At 39.6% G+C, this 21,158-nt stretch overlaps 1 protein-coding gene across 5 annotated transcripts in view; it reads left to right on the forward strand.

Annotated features, from left to right (window-relative positions):
- Window positions 1-21,158, forward strand: part of NALCN (sodium leak channel, non-selective) — a 267,020-nt gene that overhangs the window by 147,341 nt on the left and 98,521 nt on the right. For all 5 annotated transcript variants that reach the window (XM_054701970.1, XM_037528733.2, XM_054701969.1 and 2 more), the window contains one exon: window positions 12,665-12,802. In XM_054701970.1, the coding sequence (XP_054557945.1) occupies window positions 12,665-12,802 (138 nt within the window). The remainder of the gene's footprint in view (window positions 1-12,664; window positions 12,803-21,158) is intronic.

The raw sequence follows: 21,158 nt of genomic DNA on the forward strand, positions 1-21,158 counted from the left end.
GTGAATTAACATTAAGTCTGAAGAAACAATGTACATATACCTCAATTAAATATAATGCCAAGAGATGAAGCGAGCTCCTGATAGTGGGGAAAACGTGTGCAGTTGTGAAGAGCTAGTTTGACCTAGGAGTTGGCATTTTTCCTGGGAGTTTGGCAAAAATAGACAGAAGGATGGAGTCTGGGGGACTGGGAAGGGTATTACTGAATTGATGGACCATGGAGTTCTACCTAAAACAGGAAAGAGGGTTTGAACTAGAAACTGGCCACTGATGATGGCTGCGACTTGAGATCTATGTTGATTTTGATTTTTACTTTATTATAATTAGCCTTTTTCTTGGTCCCTTATTTAGGTTTTCTAGATTCCTGCTATGAGTGAGACCATCCTGTATTTTTCTTTTTCTTTCTGGCTTATTTTGCTGAGCATGATCCCTTCCAGCTCCATCCATATTGCTGCAAATTGCATGTGTTTATCTTTTTTGATTGCTGAGTAATATTCCATTGTGTATATGTACCACATCTTCTTGATCCAGTCATCTATTTTGGGGCATTTGGGTTGTTTCCATAGCTTACCTATTGTAAATAGTGCTGCTATAAACATAGGGGTGAGTTGCCCTTTTGAATTAATGTTTTTATTTTTTAAGATTTATTTATTTATGCATACAAGAACTGGGATGTGAGCCAGTGGTGCGGGGGCCGGGAGGGTAAGAGGATTCATCAGAGACAGAGTGGGGAGTAGAACAGGCAGATCCCCTGAAATATACTGCAGAGGGGAGCAGTGGGCGAGACAGGAGAGGTCTGCTGTGCCATGTGGGTTGCTCCCTGGCCGGCCGGGGATCGAACTCTGCTGCAGTGGCTGTCTGTATCTTGATAGCACTGTCTTTAACTCCTGTGCCACCACGGAGGCCCCCGGGATCTATGTTTTTACACCAGGTTTTAATATCCACAGTTTGTATTTATGGGCAGCTTAGTTTGACCACAGTAAATGGTGGCTCGTGAAGTTTTTATTTATTGAAGGTCTTTAAATACACTGAATGCTATTTTAATTGCATTTTCCCCAACCCTTCATTCTTCAGATGACCTTGATGTTTTCAGTTGTGATTTTGCCAACTAATGTACTTTTTTAAACACCAACATTAGGAAGGTCTGGCATTCACTAAGGCACTTCAAATATTGTTAAAGCTTTGGATAGTTGAGCATGTTTCAAATAAAAGGAACTCTGCAACAAAATAAGAAAGGGTCATGAGGCAGGTGGGTTTTCAGAAGCTAAAGCTATGTATCATTGCTGTTTGAGTGGGGTAAAAGAAACAAGGAGAGTGAGTAGGTGAATAATTAAGGCAATTAAAGTAAAGGAGGTGTCACTTTTACACTCAGTGAATGGCATCAAGGTAAGCCTTCTATTTCAGGGCTGACTGGTAGTAAGACACAGCAGGGACTCTCTCTAAAAAGGTAGAACTACTATGTAAGTTGTCAGGTGCATTTTATCTTGAAAGCAAATTTTTTGTAAAGAAAAAGTTATTGAAACCAGCTAAAGATAGATAAAATGATGCAAATTATAGTGTAAAATGTAAGTTGTATGTCGATGGTGTGGAGATGTATTTTTCACCACGTTTAAAGTCTTTTATGTTTCTTTCTAAAAGGAGAAGAAATGCATGCTTCACATGTATTTTAATACAGAGTAAAAAACATTAAGTTGAAAGTAATTTAGGAAAGCCAATGAACACATTAAAAAAGGTACACAATCAAAGGAAGACAACTCTACTTAAATACTTGCATAAAAGAATTTGTGGTTGTTTAAAAAATTCGTACTTTAATACTGTAGAGAAAAATGGAGTGGCTGAGTCAGGCTCTTCCCCACCTTCAGCTGCAGTACTCTAGGCTGCCACCTGCAGTCTTGCATTACCCGCATGGACATCCAGGGCCAAGAGGTGTGGGCATGGGGCACGTGTGCCTATAATTATGAACACCTGAGCCTAGAAAGCACAGGGTATGTATATATGTAAATACAGACACCTGGGCCAAGAAGTCGGGCATCAAAGGGGTTCCTGAGCTCTCTGTTCATGGCAGCTGAGGCTAGGGTCTGATTTGTTGTCTCCCTGCCTACTACTCTGTCCCCTGATTCAGCAGTAAAGCCTGTAAAATGATTCGGAGGACTCCAAAATTCTTTTCATTTGCATGAATCAACAGAGAACCTATGCAACTTGGGATGGTAGTACAATAAGTATCTTCTGTACTGTTAACAGCTGACAAATATTTTTCTTTAAAATCTTTCAGCAAACATATTTAGTAAATCTCTCACCCTTGCTTATGACCCTGACCACACATTTGAAAAAGGTACACGATCAAAGGAAGACAATTCTATTTAAATAATTGCGTAAGAATTTGCGATTGTTTTAAAAATTCGTATTAGACCTTATACAGTTACTATAAATGGTTTATTTCAGATAGGGAGTGGGTGAATAAATGGAAGCAAATACATAGGATGGTGGATATTGGATAGTTAATACATAGGATGATAGTTAACATATAGGGTGGTTGCTATTGGGTAGTTAAGATGAACTGAGTCAACACATGTTGACATCAAAGGATACATTTTGAAAATAGAGTCAAGTGGGCCTCCCCTGGTGGCACAGGTGGTTGAGTGCCGCACTGTGAGGCTGTCCGCAGCCTCTGCAGCGCGGGTTTGATCCTGGTCAGCCGGCAGGAATCCCACATGGTGAAGCAGACCTCTCCTGTCTTGCCCACTGCTCCTCTCAGCAGTGTATTTCGTCAGTCTGCCTGTTCTGCTCCCCGCTCTGTCTCTGGTGGATCCTCTCACCCTCCCGTACATCTGGCCTGTACCCTGGTTCTTGTGTGCCTGAATGGATAAATCTTTAAAAAAAAAAAAAAGAAAGAAAAAAAAATAGAGTCAAGTGCAAAAAGTAGTTGTAGAAGGACATGTACAGTAATGACTTTGCTGATGCAGATTTTAAAAAGGAAACCACACTATATACTGTGCATAAGAATAGTATTCCAAAACATAGAAGAGAAAGATAAACAGCAATTACACAATAGTGGTTATTTCTGAGGAGGACAAGGAGGGCAAGGAAAGACAGTACAAAAGATATTACAACTAAATCAACTAATGTATTTGAAAAAAACATGGAGATTTTCAATTATAGTCCTGATAACCTCTATCTTTAAAATAATTCAATTTAAAAAATGTTAATGTGAAAATTTTAACAAAAAATGTATAAACATAATGTTAATATTTAATAATGTTTTCATTCTTAATTTTACGGTTTTATTTATAGTAAAGGATATAGAATTTTATTTATGGTAATAGTTAAAAGGATTTCCTTTAAATATTTTATTAGTAAAAAAAGTATATTTAAAGAAATAATTGAAGAAAATTTGAAATAAATGAATACACTAGTATGTTGATATGAAAAACATGTTAGCAAGCTCCAAGTTTTAGGATTCATTTCCTATAAGGGATTTAGCGGGGTTTTCTGACATTTTGGGTATATAATGCAAGGGAAAGAGAAGCTCTAAAGACATCTGCAAGGCCCTTGGCCTGAGTAGTTTGAAGGAGTAGAAAAGGGTTGGAAAGTGTGGCTTGAAGAGTTTCGTTTGGGACAAGTTTTTGAGTTTGCTGGAAGATCTCCACGGGCCAGTGGGGAGTTGATTCTGGATGTGGGGTTGGACATGCGGTACTGTAGGTCATCAGTATGTGGTTGGCACTTAAAGGCTGTTGGGTGTATGCGATGGCCAGTTAGAGATGATGGAGAAAAAAGGAAGGCTCTGTGACCCCACCATGAAACTGCAGCATTTACACATCAGGAATTTGAACAGAGCCAACAAAGGAGCCCAAGTGGGTGGGCAGAGAATTTGGTGGCTCCATGCTTTGGGCTCACGCTCTTTCAGTAACAAGGAGACCCTTCTTCTCTGCTGGGGGATGTGCTTCCGCCTCATCACCTTTGGAACAGCTCACTCCTCACACTCTCGTTTTGTGGCATCCACTCTGCTCTCTTCTCACGCTTTATTTCACCCCTGCCTACCCAAGGAATATGAAACAATCCAATCAGAAAGAGGAGCTCACTGAGTTCATGATTTTTACAGCCTTTCTTCCCACCCAGTGAACAGCACTGCAGACTGTCTATTGAGTGTGTGTCCCCCCCACACACACACACACACTTCCTCTGTTCATTCAGGGATATTGTTTCCTTGGAATATGTGCACATTTGGAATATGTTCCTTGAAGTATGGTAACTTGCATGACCCTTCCGCTGCACCGACTCGGATGCACAGCCAATCTCCTTTCATGCATTCTCCTCCAGATCCTGCTGCTAATGACAGGATTGTCCTCGGCCCCTCTCATTTGACATTCATTAGAGATGGTTTGATTAATGTAGCTCTCCCTGATGAGGCAGAGTTCTTGTTCCAAACCACTTCAACTGCAACTGGCCAGATCTCAGGTTAACTGCTCACCCCTTATTCAATTAGCTGCAGCCAGACACCTGCGCTGTGAACAGGCATTGACCTATATAGGGGTGTTGAATATGTGATTACGTCACTAGAAACAGAAAACAAAAATCACTTGCAGACAAAGCTGTGTGCCCTGTTTATGTCTGTAGGTTTGAACATGAGGGCTAAAATAGCAAAATAGAGCAAAATCACAGATCTGTGTCCCTAAAACCTAAGGAAATGAATAAGATGATTATCGGTGTGGAAAAAATTACACACCAATAACACACAAAGGAAAGGTCATAATTTCACATTATTATCTTTGAATAGTAGCCACTAGGAAAGAGGAAGGTAGGGAGAGAGAGAATGAAAACACTCAAGACTCGTGCTTTAAACCTGTCTTCCAGAAGACGTTGAGGAGAAATTAAATTGGCAAAGCAAATCCGAAAGCATGTACTCCTAGCCCTCAATTTGAGGAGTGGAACTGTGGGGGGCTTCAGAGGCCTGGAGAGACCACAGCAGCCCCTCAAATGTAGAATTCACTTGTTCAAGTCCATTTTACCAGAGGCAGGAGAAACTATTAAGTCTCACCATTTTCATTTTTTCCGGCTGGGGGGAAAGCTTGAGAGTGAAAGCAAAATAATCTTAATTTCTGAAAATGTAGTATTTTCCATAATAAGCAAAAATTTAACAAAATGAAAGTAAGAAAAGAAGGAAACAGAGGCCACAAGGGAACAGGAGTCCTAGGGAGATAAATGGTAAAGGTCACAATTCCCTGGTGCAGCCATCCCGGGCCGGCCAGGTTCACTATTGATTCAGGCAGATGAAAAGAGAATTTTGGAGTCTTCGATATCTTTGACAGACCTTTAATGCTGAATCAGGGGACCAGACTCACAGCAGACCACAAGTCAGGGAGACAGCAACTGAGCCCTGTGATCTCTGAGCTCGCTCTCTCTGGCTTCCGTCTGTTGTCTCTTCTCTCAATCTCTCCTCATAATGATCTCTGATGCTCTCCCTAGGCATCCAAACTTCCAGGTATGCCCCACCCATGCTCTCAGGCCTCTTGGACCTGGGTGTCCATAGTCATAGGTGCCTACGCCCTGTGTTCACGCTCCCAAGCTCCCAAGTGTTTCTTGTACCAACACAATATCACATGTGGGCAATGAAACCTGGGAGGAAAACAAGGCTGCAGGTTGTGGCCATACAGGCTAGTGGTGGGAGGTGAAAATAAGCCTGAGTAACGCCATTTTCCCCACACAGAGAACCTAAACAGAGTCAACTTGTCTTTGCCCCCACCTGGAGAAGGAGGGTGAGGGCAACAGCTCAAAGACAGTGAACTGCAATGAGAGGACATGGGGACAGATTGCAGTAAAGATCTGCAGCATCTTCCTGGACTGGAGAAATATCTGAAACCTGGGATTTCAAGCATAACTGCTCGTGGTCTCCACTCATACTTCTCTTCCGTAAAACCCTTCTATTCAGACTGAGATAGCAAAAGAAAAAAGAGAACCAAAGAAGAAAACCTAACAGACAAATTGAAGCAGGACTCTAATAACTGGGGATGAGGCATACACAGTGTTGTAAATCATTGTTACTCAACAAACAAAACTTTTTAAAGCATGAAAAAAAAAATTAAAAAGATCCATGGTCTACTTTCAAGGGTCAGTCTTACAGTTTGTCTTTGATCCTTTGATTTCTTTAGATTCCACGTAAGAGTGAAATCGTCTGGTATTTGTCTTTCTTCTTCTGGCTCACTTAGCTTATAATAATCCCTTCCTGTTCCATCTATGTTGCTGCATGAGTTATCATCTTTTTTTGATTGCTGAGTAGTGTTTCATACGGTACATGTTCCACATCTTTTTGACCCATTCATCTGCTTTGGGGAATTTAGGTTGTTTCCATATCTTAGCTATTGTAAATAGTGCTACAATAAACGCTGGAGTGCAGGTTTCCTTTTGAGTTAGTGTTTTTGTGCTCTGTAGATAAATATCTAGAAGTGGAATCCTGGGTCATATGGTAAATCCATCTTTAGTCTTTTGAGGAGTCTCCACACTTCTTTTCTAGGGGTTGGGCCAACAGTGAATAGGGTTCCTTTTTTCCTACACCCTCACCAGCACTTGTTTGTGGTTTTTTTCATGTGGGTCATTCTCATAGGTGTGAGGTGGCATTTCATTGTGGTTTTGATTTGCATTTCCCTGATGATAAGTGGTGATGAGCATTTTTTTCATATGTCTGTTGACCAGCTGCATGTTTTCTTTGGAGAAGTGCCTATTTAGCTCTTCTGCCCATTTTTTTGATTGGGTTATTTATTTTCTTTTTGTTGAGTTGTATAATACTTTGTAGATCTTTGAGGTCAATCCTTTATCAGAGGTATGGTGTGCAAATATTTTCTCCCATTCAGTAAGATGTCTTTTTCACTGTACAGAAGCCTTTTGGTTTGATAAAGTCCCAGTTGTTTCTTTTCTCCTTTGTTTTCCTTGCTGCTGGAGATGAGTCTGCAAAGATGTTTTTGGGGTTTATGTCATGGAGTTTTTTGACTCTGCTTTCATCTAAGTATTTTATGGTTTCAGATTTTACATCCATTTTTTAGCAGGAGGGAACAGAAAGAGGCAGAGAAGGAGAGCCAAGAATGGAGGGGCGATGGGAGAGAGGAGGGAACACAGTGGAGTGGAGTAGAGGACTGTGGGCACTTTGGTGGTGGGAAAACTGGGGATCACACCTGAGGAGAGAAATCCTATATTTCAAAATAAATAATAAACAAGAATGTTTTAAAAATAAAATAAAATATATAGCAAATAGATGGGGGAAAGAAAATAAAAAGATGTAGCTAAGAAATGTTAAAAATGGAGATTTTGACAATGGTAGAGCAGGTCTGGAAGCTAATTAGTCCAAATTAAGACAGGTAGAAAGAGAACTCCAAGGAAATTACCTGTAGAAGTAAAAATTAAATGGTTTCTAGGTAATTGAAGGTGCCAATAAGAACATCTGTAGAAGAGTAAGAGTGGAATTTATTCCAAACAACAGGTAAAACTGTGAAAATCTGGAAGCTATTTGAGCTAGAGGGAAGAAAGCATATATTTGTTTTCCCAATGATACAAGTGCAAAACCATTAGAAAATCTCAGCAAAAAAAAAAAAATAAACTATAAATTGTATGAGAAAGTGATGGTTCCAATAATGTAAATTCTGAGCAATTTGTGGAATGTCAGAAAAAGGCTCTTTCATCTTGCACATTGACCTTCTAGACCTGTCATTACACTGGAGTCTGTGGGGAGAAGTATGATTATCCTAGAACATTATTGGACTCAGTATTGAACTCCATTTTCATAGTCAACCTTACTGACTCTTAATATATCAATTGCCAATGCATTTTTAAGCATGGAAGACCCAACTGTGACTAAAATATATAGTGTACATGTTGTCAAACTTTGGGATGAAGGCATGCACATGTCTAAAGATGGGAAACGAGAGAGGTAGAAGGCAGTGGGGTGAGCAGTGTTGCTGCGACCTTCATCTTAAGAGGGCAAGCCATCCTATCAAGTTTATGGGACAAAAGATGGAGATTTCTGTGTAATTGTGGGAGTGAACAAGAAAGTAAGGAGCGATGTGTTTGAGTTAAATCTTCACACATCATAGAAGTCCATGTCTAAAGTAGGTAGATCAAGAAATACTGAATGGGCACATGGAGAGCACCTCCAGAAGTAGAAATAAAATTAATTAAAAGTGGTGGCTTCTGGGGGGCCTGCCTGGTGGCTTAGGGGTTGAGTTTCAGCACTATCACAGCTACAGTGTGAATTCGATCCCTGGCCAGGGAGCTGACCCACATATGATGTAGCAGACCTCACCTGTCTCATCCGCTGCTCCCCTTAGCAGTGTATTTCAGTAGATAACTATTCTGCTCCCCACTCTGTCTCTGATAAGTCCTCTCACCACCCCCCCACACACCCCTCTGGCCTACACCCCAGTTCTTTTACTAAAAAAAAATGGTGGCCTCTGAAAGAAGAAACACTTGGGAATACTCCTGTTCCCTGTTATTCATTGTGAAACCCATTATCAGATTTCTTTACCATGTAATGTTTTAATCATATAGTATCATCTTGATTAGATTGGAAAAGTAATATTGAGAATGAGCTTAATAAGAAATGAGCAGAAACTATGTAAGAAGAAATCTTTGCTAAGAATCGTGAATAAAGACTTACTAAATGGCAAACATGCCTTTCTTGAGATTGAAGGATAACTTGAGAATAATATTAATTGTCTTTAGAATAATCTAATGTTATCCCAATGAATAAAACAAGAGGATGTTTCAGAGAAATTAGCATATAAAAATATAAGAATACTAAAAGCAAAGAGTTTTGAGACAGGGCTAGTAACCCTACCAACTTTTAAAAATGGAGAATTATTAGGAAATTTAGAGATAAAATAGATTGATGGCAAAGAATAAGAAATATAGAAATAGAGCCAAAGCATGTAATTATTCAATATAAGACAAAGGAAGTATTTGAAATTAATAAAGAAATATAGATTTTCAGGTTGTGCTGAAATCAACTAATAATCTATTGAAAAGTAAGATTCATTATTGTCTCACTCCATATACCAAAATAAATTCCAGATTTCAATTTATTAAAACAATGATTTCTTGTTGAACATACTAAATATAATGAAATAAGGAAACTAAACTACTGCATAAAACTATGTACATTTATATCTAACCATGCAGCAAGATAATTCTTTTAAAACAAAATAAGAACACATAAAAGGAATGGCAAAGTAGATTACATAGAAATTTTTTAATTATGTTTGCAGGACACCATAAATGGATACATCAAACATATACAATATTTTATAAGTTCAGCTTTTTGAACTTACAGAGTTAGTGGAACCCAATATGCTTGGGGTCAGGTAGGGAGAAAGGAGGGACGGTCAGTAACATTTTCACAACCTGTGTCATAATACAGCTTGATTTAGAGAAAAGAAACAACTTCCTCTGGACCCTTATTCATCACCCCTTTCTCCACCATTGAAAATCGTACTCGTCTTCCTCATGATAAGGCAATCGTCATCCTTAACTCCCTAAAGAGGATCGTCTTAGCCCTGGGTTGTTCTTTGATAGATTGACCATATTTCCCCTACACACCATCATTTTTTCATTCTTTTTCCTAGAGTGAGTCTGTTCATTTTTCTTCCACCCTTGATGATAAATTTGTTGACAAAAGAAATCGTGTTTATTCATCTTACTCCCAAATACATCAAGCCTTCACTAACCACTAATAATTTCAGTCAATCAATGAGCTAGGCAGATTCTTAAAGGAACACAGATTCCCCCATGCAATGTAAGTCAGTAAACATACTTGATTCACAATCTCAAACATAGCTTTATTAAGATGTAAATCTCTGGATAGAATCTTAATAACACAGATAAGCCACCCTTCGTCCAGGACACAAATTAGTTCTCAGCCTATAATAGAAGCATTTTGTGGCACTACCTGTCATTGGCTTATTCCTGTAGGCAGCTATAAACACACAAGTCCTATTATAACAGAGACATTTGCTCTCAACTATAATTCTCAGCATCTCACAAGATGAACTTCCAGGTGGCTGAGCTATATGGAAATGAGTTTTTTTTTCCTTCTGAGACTCTGAAAAGAATAGAGGATAACCCGAGTGTTCTTACCCATATTGCTTATCTTACAGCAACAGGTTACACTCCCACAGCATTTACTGAATGCATAATAGGTGAGTATTCATGAGAGCTAATGCTGTAGATGAAAACAAATTAAGTTGGTTTGTGCCCGAGACAGCTGGAGGATAGACCTGAATTTTTGGTCTCTAGGTTCCAAGAATAAATCTACTGGGCTTAATCACAAGTATCCCTGTCACTTTTGGAGAAAGAACCCCTCATCTGGTAAAGTGCCTTTTATACTGGAAGGTGTTTTCACTCTTGCCCTATTACTGTTGAGTCTTCAGGATGAATGCTCATTTTCATACTGGTGACATTGACATGAAAAAGAAATACAATGATTTGATATTTTTTATGTGAATCATCTTTGGAACTTGTCTTCCTTGCCTTTGGATGTAATAAATATTCAACAGAAAGGGGGTGGGGAAGGCCAGGGAAAAAATAATTGCCCTCAATGATAAGTTCTGGCATACTTATAAGGTTAAATGATGTGTTGAAAATTCTCTGAAGCATTTTTAGGATGAGTTAAAGCTAATATTCTCTTAGGCAGCCTGGCAAGAAAAGCTTAGATTGTCCTTGGTTGTGCTGCATTCAAGTATCAATATCAACCAACTTCATACTTTCATGATAAAACACTTTGGAGGGTAATGAGATTATAGAAAATTTAACTCAAGGAGAAATTAAGCATTTTACACATGGACAAAGACTAAGTAGAAAAATCTACTAGTTGAATATTCATTTGACAACTAATTGCTCCTTTGTTCAAATGGGTCCACAGTGTGCTGGGCATTGTACAGCCTAAGCCTTAAAAAATTAATTTAATTATCCCCAGTAAAGAAAACTGATAAGAAAGCTTACTGTGTGACTAGGTCTGGGAAACCTTATGTTCAAGACTTCAACAAACACAGGATACAATATTTAGAAATGTACTTACTTTGGAGACATATTGCCTGAGTGCTACCTACTTGTGTTGGTGCCAAAATTAATAGAATGACTTTGAACTAGTCATCTGTCATCTTCAAGATGTAATTTCTTTATTTTCAAAAAAAAAGAGTCCCTTTCTCTTTTGGGTTTCTTGTGGTTCAAAGATTCTATCAGTGCAGGGCCTTTAGCTTGGGTTCATTACATCTTTGTATTATCCTGGGCTTTATTTTTTTGGAATGCCGATATCTGGAAATTCAATTTGAGTTTTCAGTGTACGAAAGCTGATAAAGATATTTGAGTCATGGGATTGCAGTTGTCAGCTTTGCCCAGATATCATCATAAAATTTCATTGAGAAGCATTTCTGGACCACTGATGTGTATAGAATCCATGATCCAGAGGGGTATATATAATCACATATTTAATAAGAAAAACATGCAGTGATCAAGCTAAGCAAAGATCTTTGCAATGAGAATCTACATCTCTGCTAAGCTGGATTTTGTTGGAATGCTTTATTTTTTTTTTTTTTCAGTCTTGGCTTCTATGATCTTGACTCTGTGCCTTGACATTTTTTGAAAAATCATGAAAGTGTCTTTATTAAGTTGCTTAGCATAGCAGTATCATTTAGAAATATTTCTTTTTAAAAGAGCCATGTTTTCAATAAAACTGAAATAATTTGATAGATGAATGCTATAAAAGTAAAATTGAGGTTATTGTTCTCATATGCCTTTAGACAATGAAGTGTAATTCACTACAAAAATAGTTTTCAGCAGCAAAAAAAATAATAATAATCTGTTGGGAATGTTACTTAACTTGCTTAAAGGAAAAAATAAGAAGATAAGTAAACAAAGTTCCTGAATTTTTCTCTAATTTGCTCAATAGTATTTACCACCAACAAGGTTTATATTAATTCCGGGTAATTATTTTAGTTTTCCACACTGATTTGATATCAAGTTTTAGGCTCTTCAGTCCTCAGCTTTTGCCATCTGTTGAACTAAGAATGTTCTTACTCTGGCCAATCACATAAAATTAGTAATATTGCAATGAAATTCCTCAAGCTCTAATTTTATTTTATACACTAATTTTCTATACTAATTTTATTTTATTTATATGCTAATTTTATTTTATTTTTATTTTTATTGACCTTGTTAGTGTTTTAACAGTATAGGATTTCAGTCCAGCAATTCCACTCCTAGGTATCCACCTAAAGAAAACAAAAACACTAGTTCGACATGAAACCTGAACTCTTATTTTTATTGTAGCCAAGACTTGGAAACAACCTAAATTCCCCAAAACGGATGAGTGAATCAGGTAACAGATGAGTGGATCAAGATGAAAATGCATACATTGTACAAAAATGAAAAATGATGTAAAAAATATATTTTAAAAATAAATAAAAATTAAAAAAAATTAAAAACCACCACTTCAGAATCTATTAAATAAAAATAAATTATCTAATATCTTTCAAAAAAGAATAATTGGTATTTATCAACACACACAATAAAATACTATTCAGCAATCAAAAATGACAGACTCATGCCATTTGCAGCAACATGTACAAATTTCAAATTGCATGCAGGCTTAGGGAAGGTGTTTAATACCTCCATTCTTTTCTTCTGTAGGCATTTATGTCCATGTTCCAGATCCTTACCCAGGAAGGGTGGGTGGACGTAATGGACCAGACTCTGAATGCCGTGGGACACATGTGGGCACCTGTGGTCGCCATCTATTTCATTCTCTACCATCTCTTTGCCACGCTGGTGAGTTTGGCTTTTTTTTTTTTTTCAATGATATAATTCATAATGGGATGCACACCAACAAAGTTTTGGCCCTTTTTCAATTTCAGAATGAGGGTCAGAGAACACATGTAGAGTGGTCTGCAAGGGGGAGTCCCCATCCATCCTAAATGTCTATGAAAAAAAGAACTGCTCCAGATTTAAGGTTTAAGTAAGAAATTGTCCCCCTGAAGTTCAAGTGTGTGCGTGAGGGAAAAAAAAAAAAACACATGGAAATCGCACATTAGCATCTCAGCATTTATAACCTAGATGATCCAAGGATTAAACCAGAATCACAGTATTATTAATTTTTTTTATCATGTAGAGACACTCTCTTCAATTTCACTACATCTTTTTCTCAGCTGTAATTAAACTGCAGACAGGAATTGGAGACTTTAGGGTGCAGTTTGTTAATTAGAAATCAGCTCAGTGTTTTGCGCACATGTGTGTGTGCATGTGTGCAAAACCATGGAGGTGGAAATAAAACACAGAGCTGCAAAAATTGTCAAAGCACAATAAAACTGAATATCGAAATCCAGGGAAAATTTACTTCTGTTACACAAGCAGATGTTTCTCCTCAATATATTTTTATTGTAAAAAAAAAAAAAGTTATAAATTGAGGTTTACGACAGATTAGAGGATAATAATTCTGAGGTCTTTCTAATGCCAAATATACATCTCCATATAGTAAAGCTGTCAATATTTAAGATATAAACTTAGACTCTAATATTATGTCAAAAGTTCCAGGAAAGGACCCCGAAATGTGATGCTTTATTAGAAACATGTGAAGGGAAAAGCAGCTGCTCCTACTTATTGAGTTACAAAATGTTTAAGTGTTTTACATGTTTGTTCCTGATTTGAAACAATGAAGTCAGTTAATATTCCCAGTTTGCAGATGATAAAACAGACGCAGAGGAGTGCAATAATTAGCCCAGGGTCACACACCCTGTAAATGCTGAGACAGCAGTTCGCAGGTCAGCCTGGTCTGGAATCCTGTGCTCTTGGGACTGCAAATCGCCGCTTCATAGTTTATGAAATATAGTGTTGCCATATAGTGAAAATGTCTGCGTTGAGTCAAACCTCTGCCCAAGCATCACTAAAATAAAACAAATTACATCTAAACTATTTGAGGTCCCTTCCAAACCTAAATATCTATGAATCAGGCAAGTGCTGAGAAAGCAGACATGCTGGAGGCTGCATCTGCTACAGGTAAAGGCTTGGAGAATTAAGTCATGTCCATCCAAAAGGGTTTGGGAACAGTGTTCCCTGGTACAATGTTCTGGGTTCAAACAGGACATGCATGGGAAGTCACTTTGCATGGGATGATGTTTAATGTATTCACGGGCGGAAAGGACACTGAGCAGGGAGAAGGGAGTCTTGGCTACCAGGACTTGGTCTGTCAATGCTATTAATTTTACGCTCGACCCTCAGGTCTTTGCATCCTCCCTTCCTGGACCTCTGAGTCTGTGTCATGTCCTTCGTTCATGCATTTATTTATTCATTCATTCATTCATTCATTCCTGAGTTCCACTTTATTAAGCCCCTACTATGTGTTTAAGCTCATTTAAAACCATGGAATAGGCCTCCCCGGTGGCGCAGCGGTTGAGCGCTGGGTTGCGAAGCTGCCCGCAGCCTCTGCAGCGCCGGTTCGATCCCCGGCTGCTCCCCGGCCACCGGAGGAGGGTCCCACACGGCGCGCAGACCTCTCCTGCCGCCCGCTGCTCCCCTCAGCAGTGTACTTCGGTCCTTCTGCCTGCTCTGCTCCCCGCTCTGGCTCTGGTGAATTCTCTCACCCTCCCGCGCTTCTGACTGTACCCAGTGCATGTATAAACAAAAAAACAAACAAACAAATTTAATAAAAAAAAATAAAAATAAAAAAAAATAAAAAATAAAACCATGGAATAACTTGAGAGTGTTGCTCGTGGCTTCAGTACCGGAGAGATAGGACTGAAATCATCTCTGCTCAGGGATCACCTCCTTAGCCATTTTTCTGTTAAAATGATGTAATGGTTTGCTATCCACAATGCAGATTTTTCACATATAGATATGGATTTGATCCTTAAGTCAGAGACTCACAAAATATGAATGCAGGAAGAGAAAAGGCCTAGCCTAGTAATTTATTTAGTGAAGTAAATTTTTCCAAGTGAACTTCTACAGGGATCACCAGTATAATGAAGTAAAGTATTAAATGGTGTGTCGACTGCTTGGACGGTCTAAATCCCCTTCATTGGGCCAAAAATGTGGCATTGATTGTGGAACACTAAGTACTCTTAGGGACTCCTGGGGCTCACCTGAGCCTTCAGAAACCCACAGAGCACAGCTTGAAAACCCATCTCGAATTCCACCCCTACATTCTACTGATTTAAGAATCTGCCCAAAATACATGTTTCTTTTACTGTGATTTTCTGAAAGTAGTTTTAAGACTGAAACTTCAAGTTTTCTTCCTCTATTTGTAATTTTTTCAAACTATCAAGCAATTAAGAATTAGAAAATCTCCATGCCAACGAGGATAGTTTGGTAAATATAGTGGCATACCTGGGTACTGACTTAGAGTCCAAAAATCTAGATTTAGGTTCTATTTAGCCGTGCTGATCACCACATGTGTGACTTGCGAAGAATCAATTTCCCTAAGCTCAGAGTTGTATTTATCACTTCGAAAAGTAAGGAGGAAGGCCTAACACTCACTTTCCAAGGTTTCTGTGAGCCTGTGAGCTGCACTTGTCTTTTTCAGGCTGTTCCTGACATGATATAAGGGGACAATCATAGCTTTCACCCACACTGAGACCCTTTAACCTTAGATAAAGTGGTGAGCGCATGCAAATCTATATATTAATAAGTGCTGAAATGTTACTATGCTAACTTGTTCAGATGTTCTAAATTTACAGATGTAAAGTATTATCAGTCATTTTGGGCCTCCCCTGGTGGCGCAGCGGTTGAGCGCTGGGTTGCGAGGCTGCCCGGAGCCTCTGCAGCACCAGTTCGATCCCCGGCCACTGGTGAGGGTCCCACAAAAAAAAAAAAGAAAAGTATTATCAGTCATTTTAAAGCATCACTGAAGCCCCAGTCACTCTCCCGTCTTTCCCCAACTCCTTCTCCCGTGCAACAAGGATGCTGTGTACATCCATCTTGCAGTTTGTAAAGCATATTTCACTAAATTTATTAAAACCATTGATTACAAGAAGATTCTTATTCTGTGTAACATGAGCCCAAAACCCAGTCTTTAAACGATGCACCTAGATTATCAGGTGCATCCCAACTTCAGAGCTGTGAAAAGAAATCAGTGTCTTAAAATCAGTGGACATCAGCTATTGCCCACACACGTATATGTCCATTAAAAATAATGTATTTAATTTAAGTGACATTTTATATCACTGTGGCTGTCTCTGGGGAGATATCTGTACAAAGTCTCACAACCATGACCACAGACCATGTTGAGGCCCTGTTGCACTCAATTATGTGTTTCCTTCCTTATAAATCATCAGTAGCAGCAGTTTTCAGAATAAATGGCACAAAATGCTGTATTTAGTCTCATTGATGTTTTGCCCAAATATTCTTTATTAAACCTTTTTATCTTAATACCCACCCACAAAGCTCACGCAGTCCTCAGTATACACAGTCATACAGTCCGTGGCCTGCGAATGCCACATTTGCCTATCAGTTCCCTTTCTGGTACATATTTAGGTTCTTCCCCAATGTCTTACTCTTAAAATGTCATAACTATTAAGTGTGGACATTGTGCCCACTTGGAGAGAGTGTCTTTAGAAAACATGCCAGGTGGTGGAATCCAGGGCGCTGGAGGCTGCCACAGGCCTGAGGCTGGGTCTCATGCCCACACACCGAGCCTGGTGCGCAGGCTTTAGTTCTGCAGCCTGTGAGCAGAGCATGGCGTGCAATTGTGAATGATTGTCTCACTCCCCACATAACACCCTCAGTGTTGCCTCTCCACCCTCAGGCTGACATGTCTGTGTCTGGACCTTTACTTGGTGGGCCCCTGCTAAGGGCAGAGTGCACTGGCGGCCCTCCCCAGCGATGGCTGAGGACTCCTGAGTCTTACATTCTCACACTGATGCTGTTAGACTCTCGGGATGCTGACCGTCCAGGCGTGCCAAGGTGGCATCACCTTGCCTGACTCGCATTTTTGCATTTCCATAATTATTAAGAAAGGAACACTTTTTCATCTGTTTATTAGCCATTTCCCTTGTGGCTCATCGGATCATCTCCTTTACCCGTTTTTCTAAAAGCAAGCTTGTCTCTTAAGATTCATTGGTTGGAGTGGACCAGACATTCTGAATATTAACTCCCTAACTACTCTGTGTTTCAAAGTTCCTCTCGCCGGCAGCATCCATTATCCCATTTGGGACGTGTTTTGATAGTGTGTTTTGACGTGTTCCAAACTATTGGTCTTTCACTAATGGTCAATATTCATTTTGGACCCACGCTTATGAAATATCATTCCCACCCAGAGGTAATAAAAATATTCTCTTCTGTCTTCTGATTGTTTTAAACTTTTGCCTGTCCCCTCTAGGTCCTTAGCTCATCTCAGCTTACTACTTACACAGGATATGAGGTAGATGAAATTCTCTGTTCAGATAAAACTCATTAGTTTTTCTCAGCAAGATTCGTGTGAGATTTATAAAGCTTTGAGATATTTTATTGGATTCTCTGATTATATCTAATTTTTCATTGTATTGCATTTTTTGAGGTAACATTAGTTTCCAACACTGTGTATGATTTAGGGGTACAGGTGTACCCCTCTTCAGGTATGTGTTGCCACACCCACCACCAGGTTCTGTGGTCTTCCACCACCGTCCATTGGGCCCCCTAGAGCAAAAAAGGTCAAATATTGAGATTTTTTTAATTTTTAGGGTGACTTTTATATTTTGAAAGATTTATTTATGCATACAAGAACTGGGGTACAGGCCAGCTATGTGGGGGTGAAAGGATTCACCAGAGACAGAGTGGGGAGCAGAACAGGCAGACCTACTGAGGTTAGCTGCGCCCTGTGGGTCACCTCCCTGGCTGGGGATCGAACTCATGCTGCTGTGGCTGTGGATAGCTTCATAGGTTATGTCTTAACCCCTTACGCCACCAGGGAGGCCCAAGGGTGACTTTTAAATGAGAATTAATTAACTCAGTGGGGGAAAAAACATACTTTATAACTAAATTATTAAAACTGAGATTATTGCCCCAAAGCCTCGGGACTGAAGTCAGTCCCCCAGGTCACTGGGGGTTTTGCTTTAAAGCAAGATCACCACTGGCTTTTCTTTGTATCTTCAAACTGACAGTTCCTGTATGGACTCTATCAAGTTAGCTCAATTAGCTTCATCCAGTTCCTGTGTGTAAGTATTAATTGTGTAAGTACTAACCTACATCCTGGCAAAATGGGGAAGAGCTTAATCTCTGAATCTCCAACTAGTCAGACATCGGAAGTGCAAACCAACCAACCAGCAGACACGTAGAGTCTGTGATTCAAGACCCAACAACACCAGTGATAGAAGTGGTTATTATCTGCTCTGTGGTCCAGGCCTGTGTCACAGACATCTGCTTCCCAGTCACCCCTGAGCCCCCTGATCTGCAATATTAAAAATATAGGTGGTTCTGGGGCCTCCATGGTGGTGCAGGGGTTAAAGTCTCAGTGCTATCAAGCTATTGCCAGTCACTGCAGCACGAGTTCAATCCCCAGGCAGGGAGCTGACCCACATGGTGCAGCAAACCTCTCCTGCTGCTCCCCTCAGCAGTGTATTTCAATGATTCTGCCTGTTCTGTTCCCCACTCTGTCTCTGGTGAATCCTCTCACCTCCCCCCACCCCGGCCCCCGCACCTCTGGCCTGCACCCCAGCTCTTGTATGGATAAATAAATAAAAATAAATCTTTAAATATATATTTAGGCAGTCCCCACAGCTGGAGATGGTTTGTGGACCAGTGTGTAAATATGGGTGTGTGTGAGACAAACACCTCCCCACTCCCTGCAGCCTGCAACCTTAAATGATCGGTTTTGTTCATGTGCATGTTTCTTCTTGCAAAATACTACATAACATTTTAACCCCAATGGGGAAAAAAAGTCCAACCCCAGAAACACATGCGCTCTGATGGGTTTTCACCTACGCTGGCCACGGGAGCCATTCCATCTGGCGGCTTCCTGACTTAACCTTCTCAGGGACAGCGTGTGCCAGGCAGCAGGGGAAAAAAAAAGGTTGGCTACTGTTTGTTCTGGGATAAAAATCAGCAGGCTAATCCATAGCCTCCTGGGGGCACCAATTTGTCAACCCACAATGAAAATCAAGCTTAAGTGTATAGCAAATGCATATTCATAACTATTATCTATTGTCCTTTAAAATGTCCCTCCCACCCACCAGGTATGCATTTTGCATTTCTGTCCTGACTGATTGCACTTTGCCAATTGCTTGAGAAAATCATCTTCCTTCCTCCCCCTTTCGCCAAGGATTTGGGGATGAGGACTATGGAAGAATTAACCAGATGAAAGACCTTTTTTTTTTTTTCTGTGTTTTTCCCTTCATTATTGTTTCAAAGGAAAACCCTGTGATGTTAATACTGAAAGAGAGAAAATGTAATTAAGCATTCATTGTGGACAGTCTTTTTGTTACCTTTGAAGTACCTAAATTAACACAGCAATCTCTTGATTTTGCTTCTGTAGTGGCAGCTTTCTGAGAATAGTCATATTTTGCTGACAAAAATGAGCATCTCGAAGTATAAATTAAATAACTTGATTCTGTAGGATTTGTTTAAAAGTGCATCTGTATTGAATATATCCCATTTTACATTGCTCTGATTGCATTTGACTTTTTGTTGACCTATATAAAAAATGAAATTGTTTCCAACTACATTCAGCAAGACAGCTTAGGATAGTGTGATTATAAATGGTAAGAAGAAAAAGAAAAACACAAGATTATGGTGTGTTAGCCAGATGCCTGCTGTGTGTCTATTGTGCACTTGAAAATAATTAAAAAATAGAAATTATTAACAGGGTTCACAGCAAAGAAAGAAATAAGATTAAAGGTGGCATTTCTGCGAAAGGGCAAGTTGTCAGCTATCTCTAAAGGCAAAGAAAATAGTGAAAGTGACTTTAGAGAAAAAAAGGAAAATGAGAAGGGAAAGATAAACTGGGCCAGGGCAGGACTTTATGCAGAGTTGGACAGAAAGCAAAATAAGATATGCTCCTGCTGAGAGACACGCTCAGCCAAGAAGACCTGCTCTCAAAGGGCAAAAATGAGCCACAGCATTCAATCGTCTAAATCCTGCTAACCAAAAAGTGGCCTTGGGAGAGAGGATGAGCCTCCAGGATGGGGGACAGAATGGCTACCTCACCACAAAATCAGATGCAGGGATGCTACCAGGAACACACTAGTTCGGTGGTTTATTGAATTTTGCTGACATGGACTGTGGACTAATGGAAAGAAAATGAGTTTAATTGTCTGTAATGAAATGTGTAAAGCTGGTGCTTAGCATCCCCCTTCACTCAGGGGAATCTGAGCTTTTTCAGGAGAGTGAGGAGAAGGAGGAGTTAGAGAAAGAGACAGGCCGACCACCCACGACAACACCTGGGCAACAGCCATGTTGAACCTGGAAATGGATCTGTGAAATTCACTGAGCTAGAAAGTCAGCATCCCCTGGAATGGTATAAAAGTTCATAAAACTTCTAAAAACAAGACTTCCCAGGCTGGAAGATACCTGAAATGTGGCATTTTGCACACCACATACCTGGCCAATGTTGAGAATGGTTGTTATGATTTAAGGAAAGTGAAGAATTAGATGGGTATTAATCGCTATTAAAATATTCTCCACTCTTTCACTGAAATTGGTGATTCATAATCTCCCAGCACCTATCATAGAGCATGTGTCACAGCGGTTGACTGCCACATAGTAGAACAAACACTTGCATATTAAAGAAAGTCATTTTATAGATCCGTTAGGAGGGGCAGGTAGCCGATGTCTGAATATATATATGAATTTTTTTTTGTAAAGCTTTGCCCAAGATGAATGCCACGGTGTCAAATGTGCACCTGTGCCCCAGCCTCCCTAAGAGGAAATGGAGGGACTTAGCCTTTGTTAGCCCTCCTCCACCCCTGAAATTGCATGATTAAAGAAAATAATGATATGGCATTCCATGTCTCCTTTCACATGTAGATAATATACAAAGGTAAACACTACAAAAATAAACAGTGGCAGTTGATTGCACCATTTAGAACTGGCCAAGTGTAAATGGAAGTGTTTCATGTCAGCAATGAAGCTGTGGTGATTCATGGCAAGTTCCTGTAAGAATCCCTTCTTTGGTGACTATCACTGAGCAGAAACCTGTGCAGCACAGTAGCAACCCTGGAAA

The sequence above is a fragment of the Talpa occidentalis genome, unplaced genomic scaffold, assembly GCF_014898055.3.
Source record: "Talpa occidentalis isolate TD23 unplaced genomic scaffold, MPIMG_talOcc4v2.1 talOcc4.5, whole genome shotgun sequence".
NCBI lineage: Eukaryota > Metazoa > Chordata > Mammalia > Eulipotyphla > Talpidae > Talpa > Talpa occidentalis.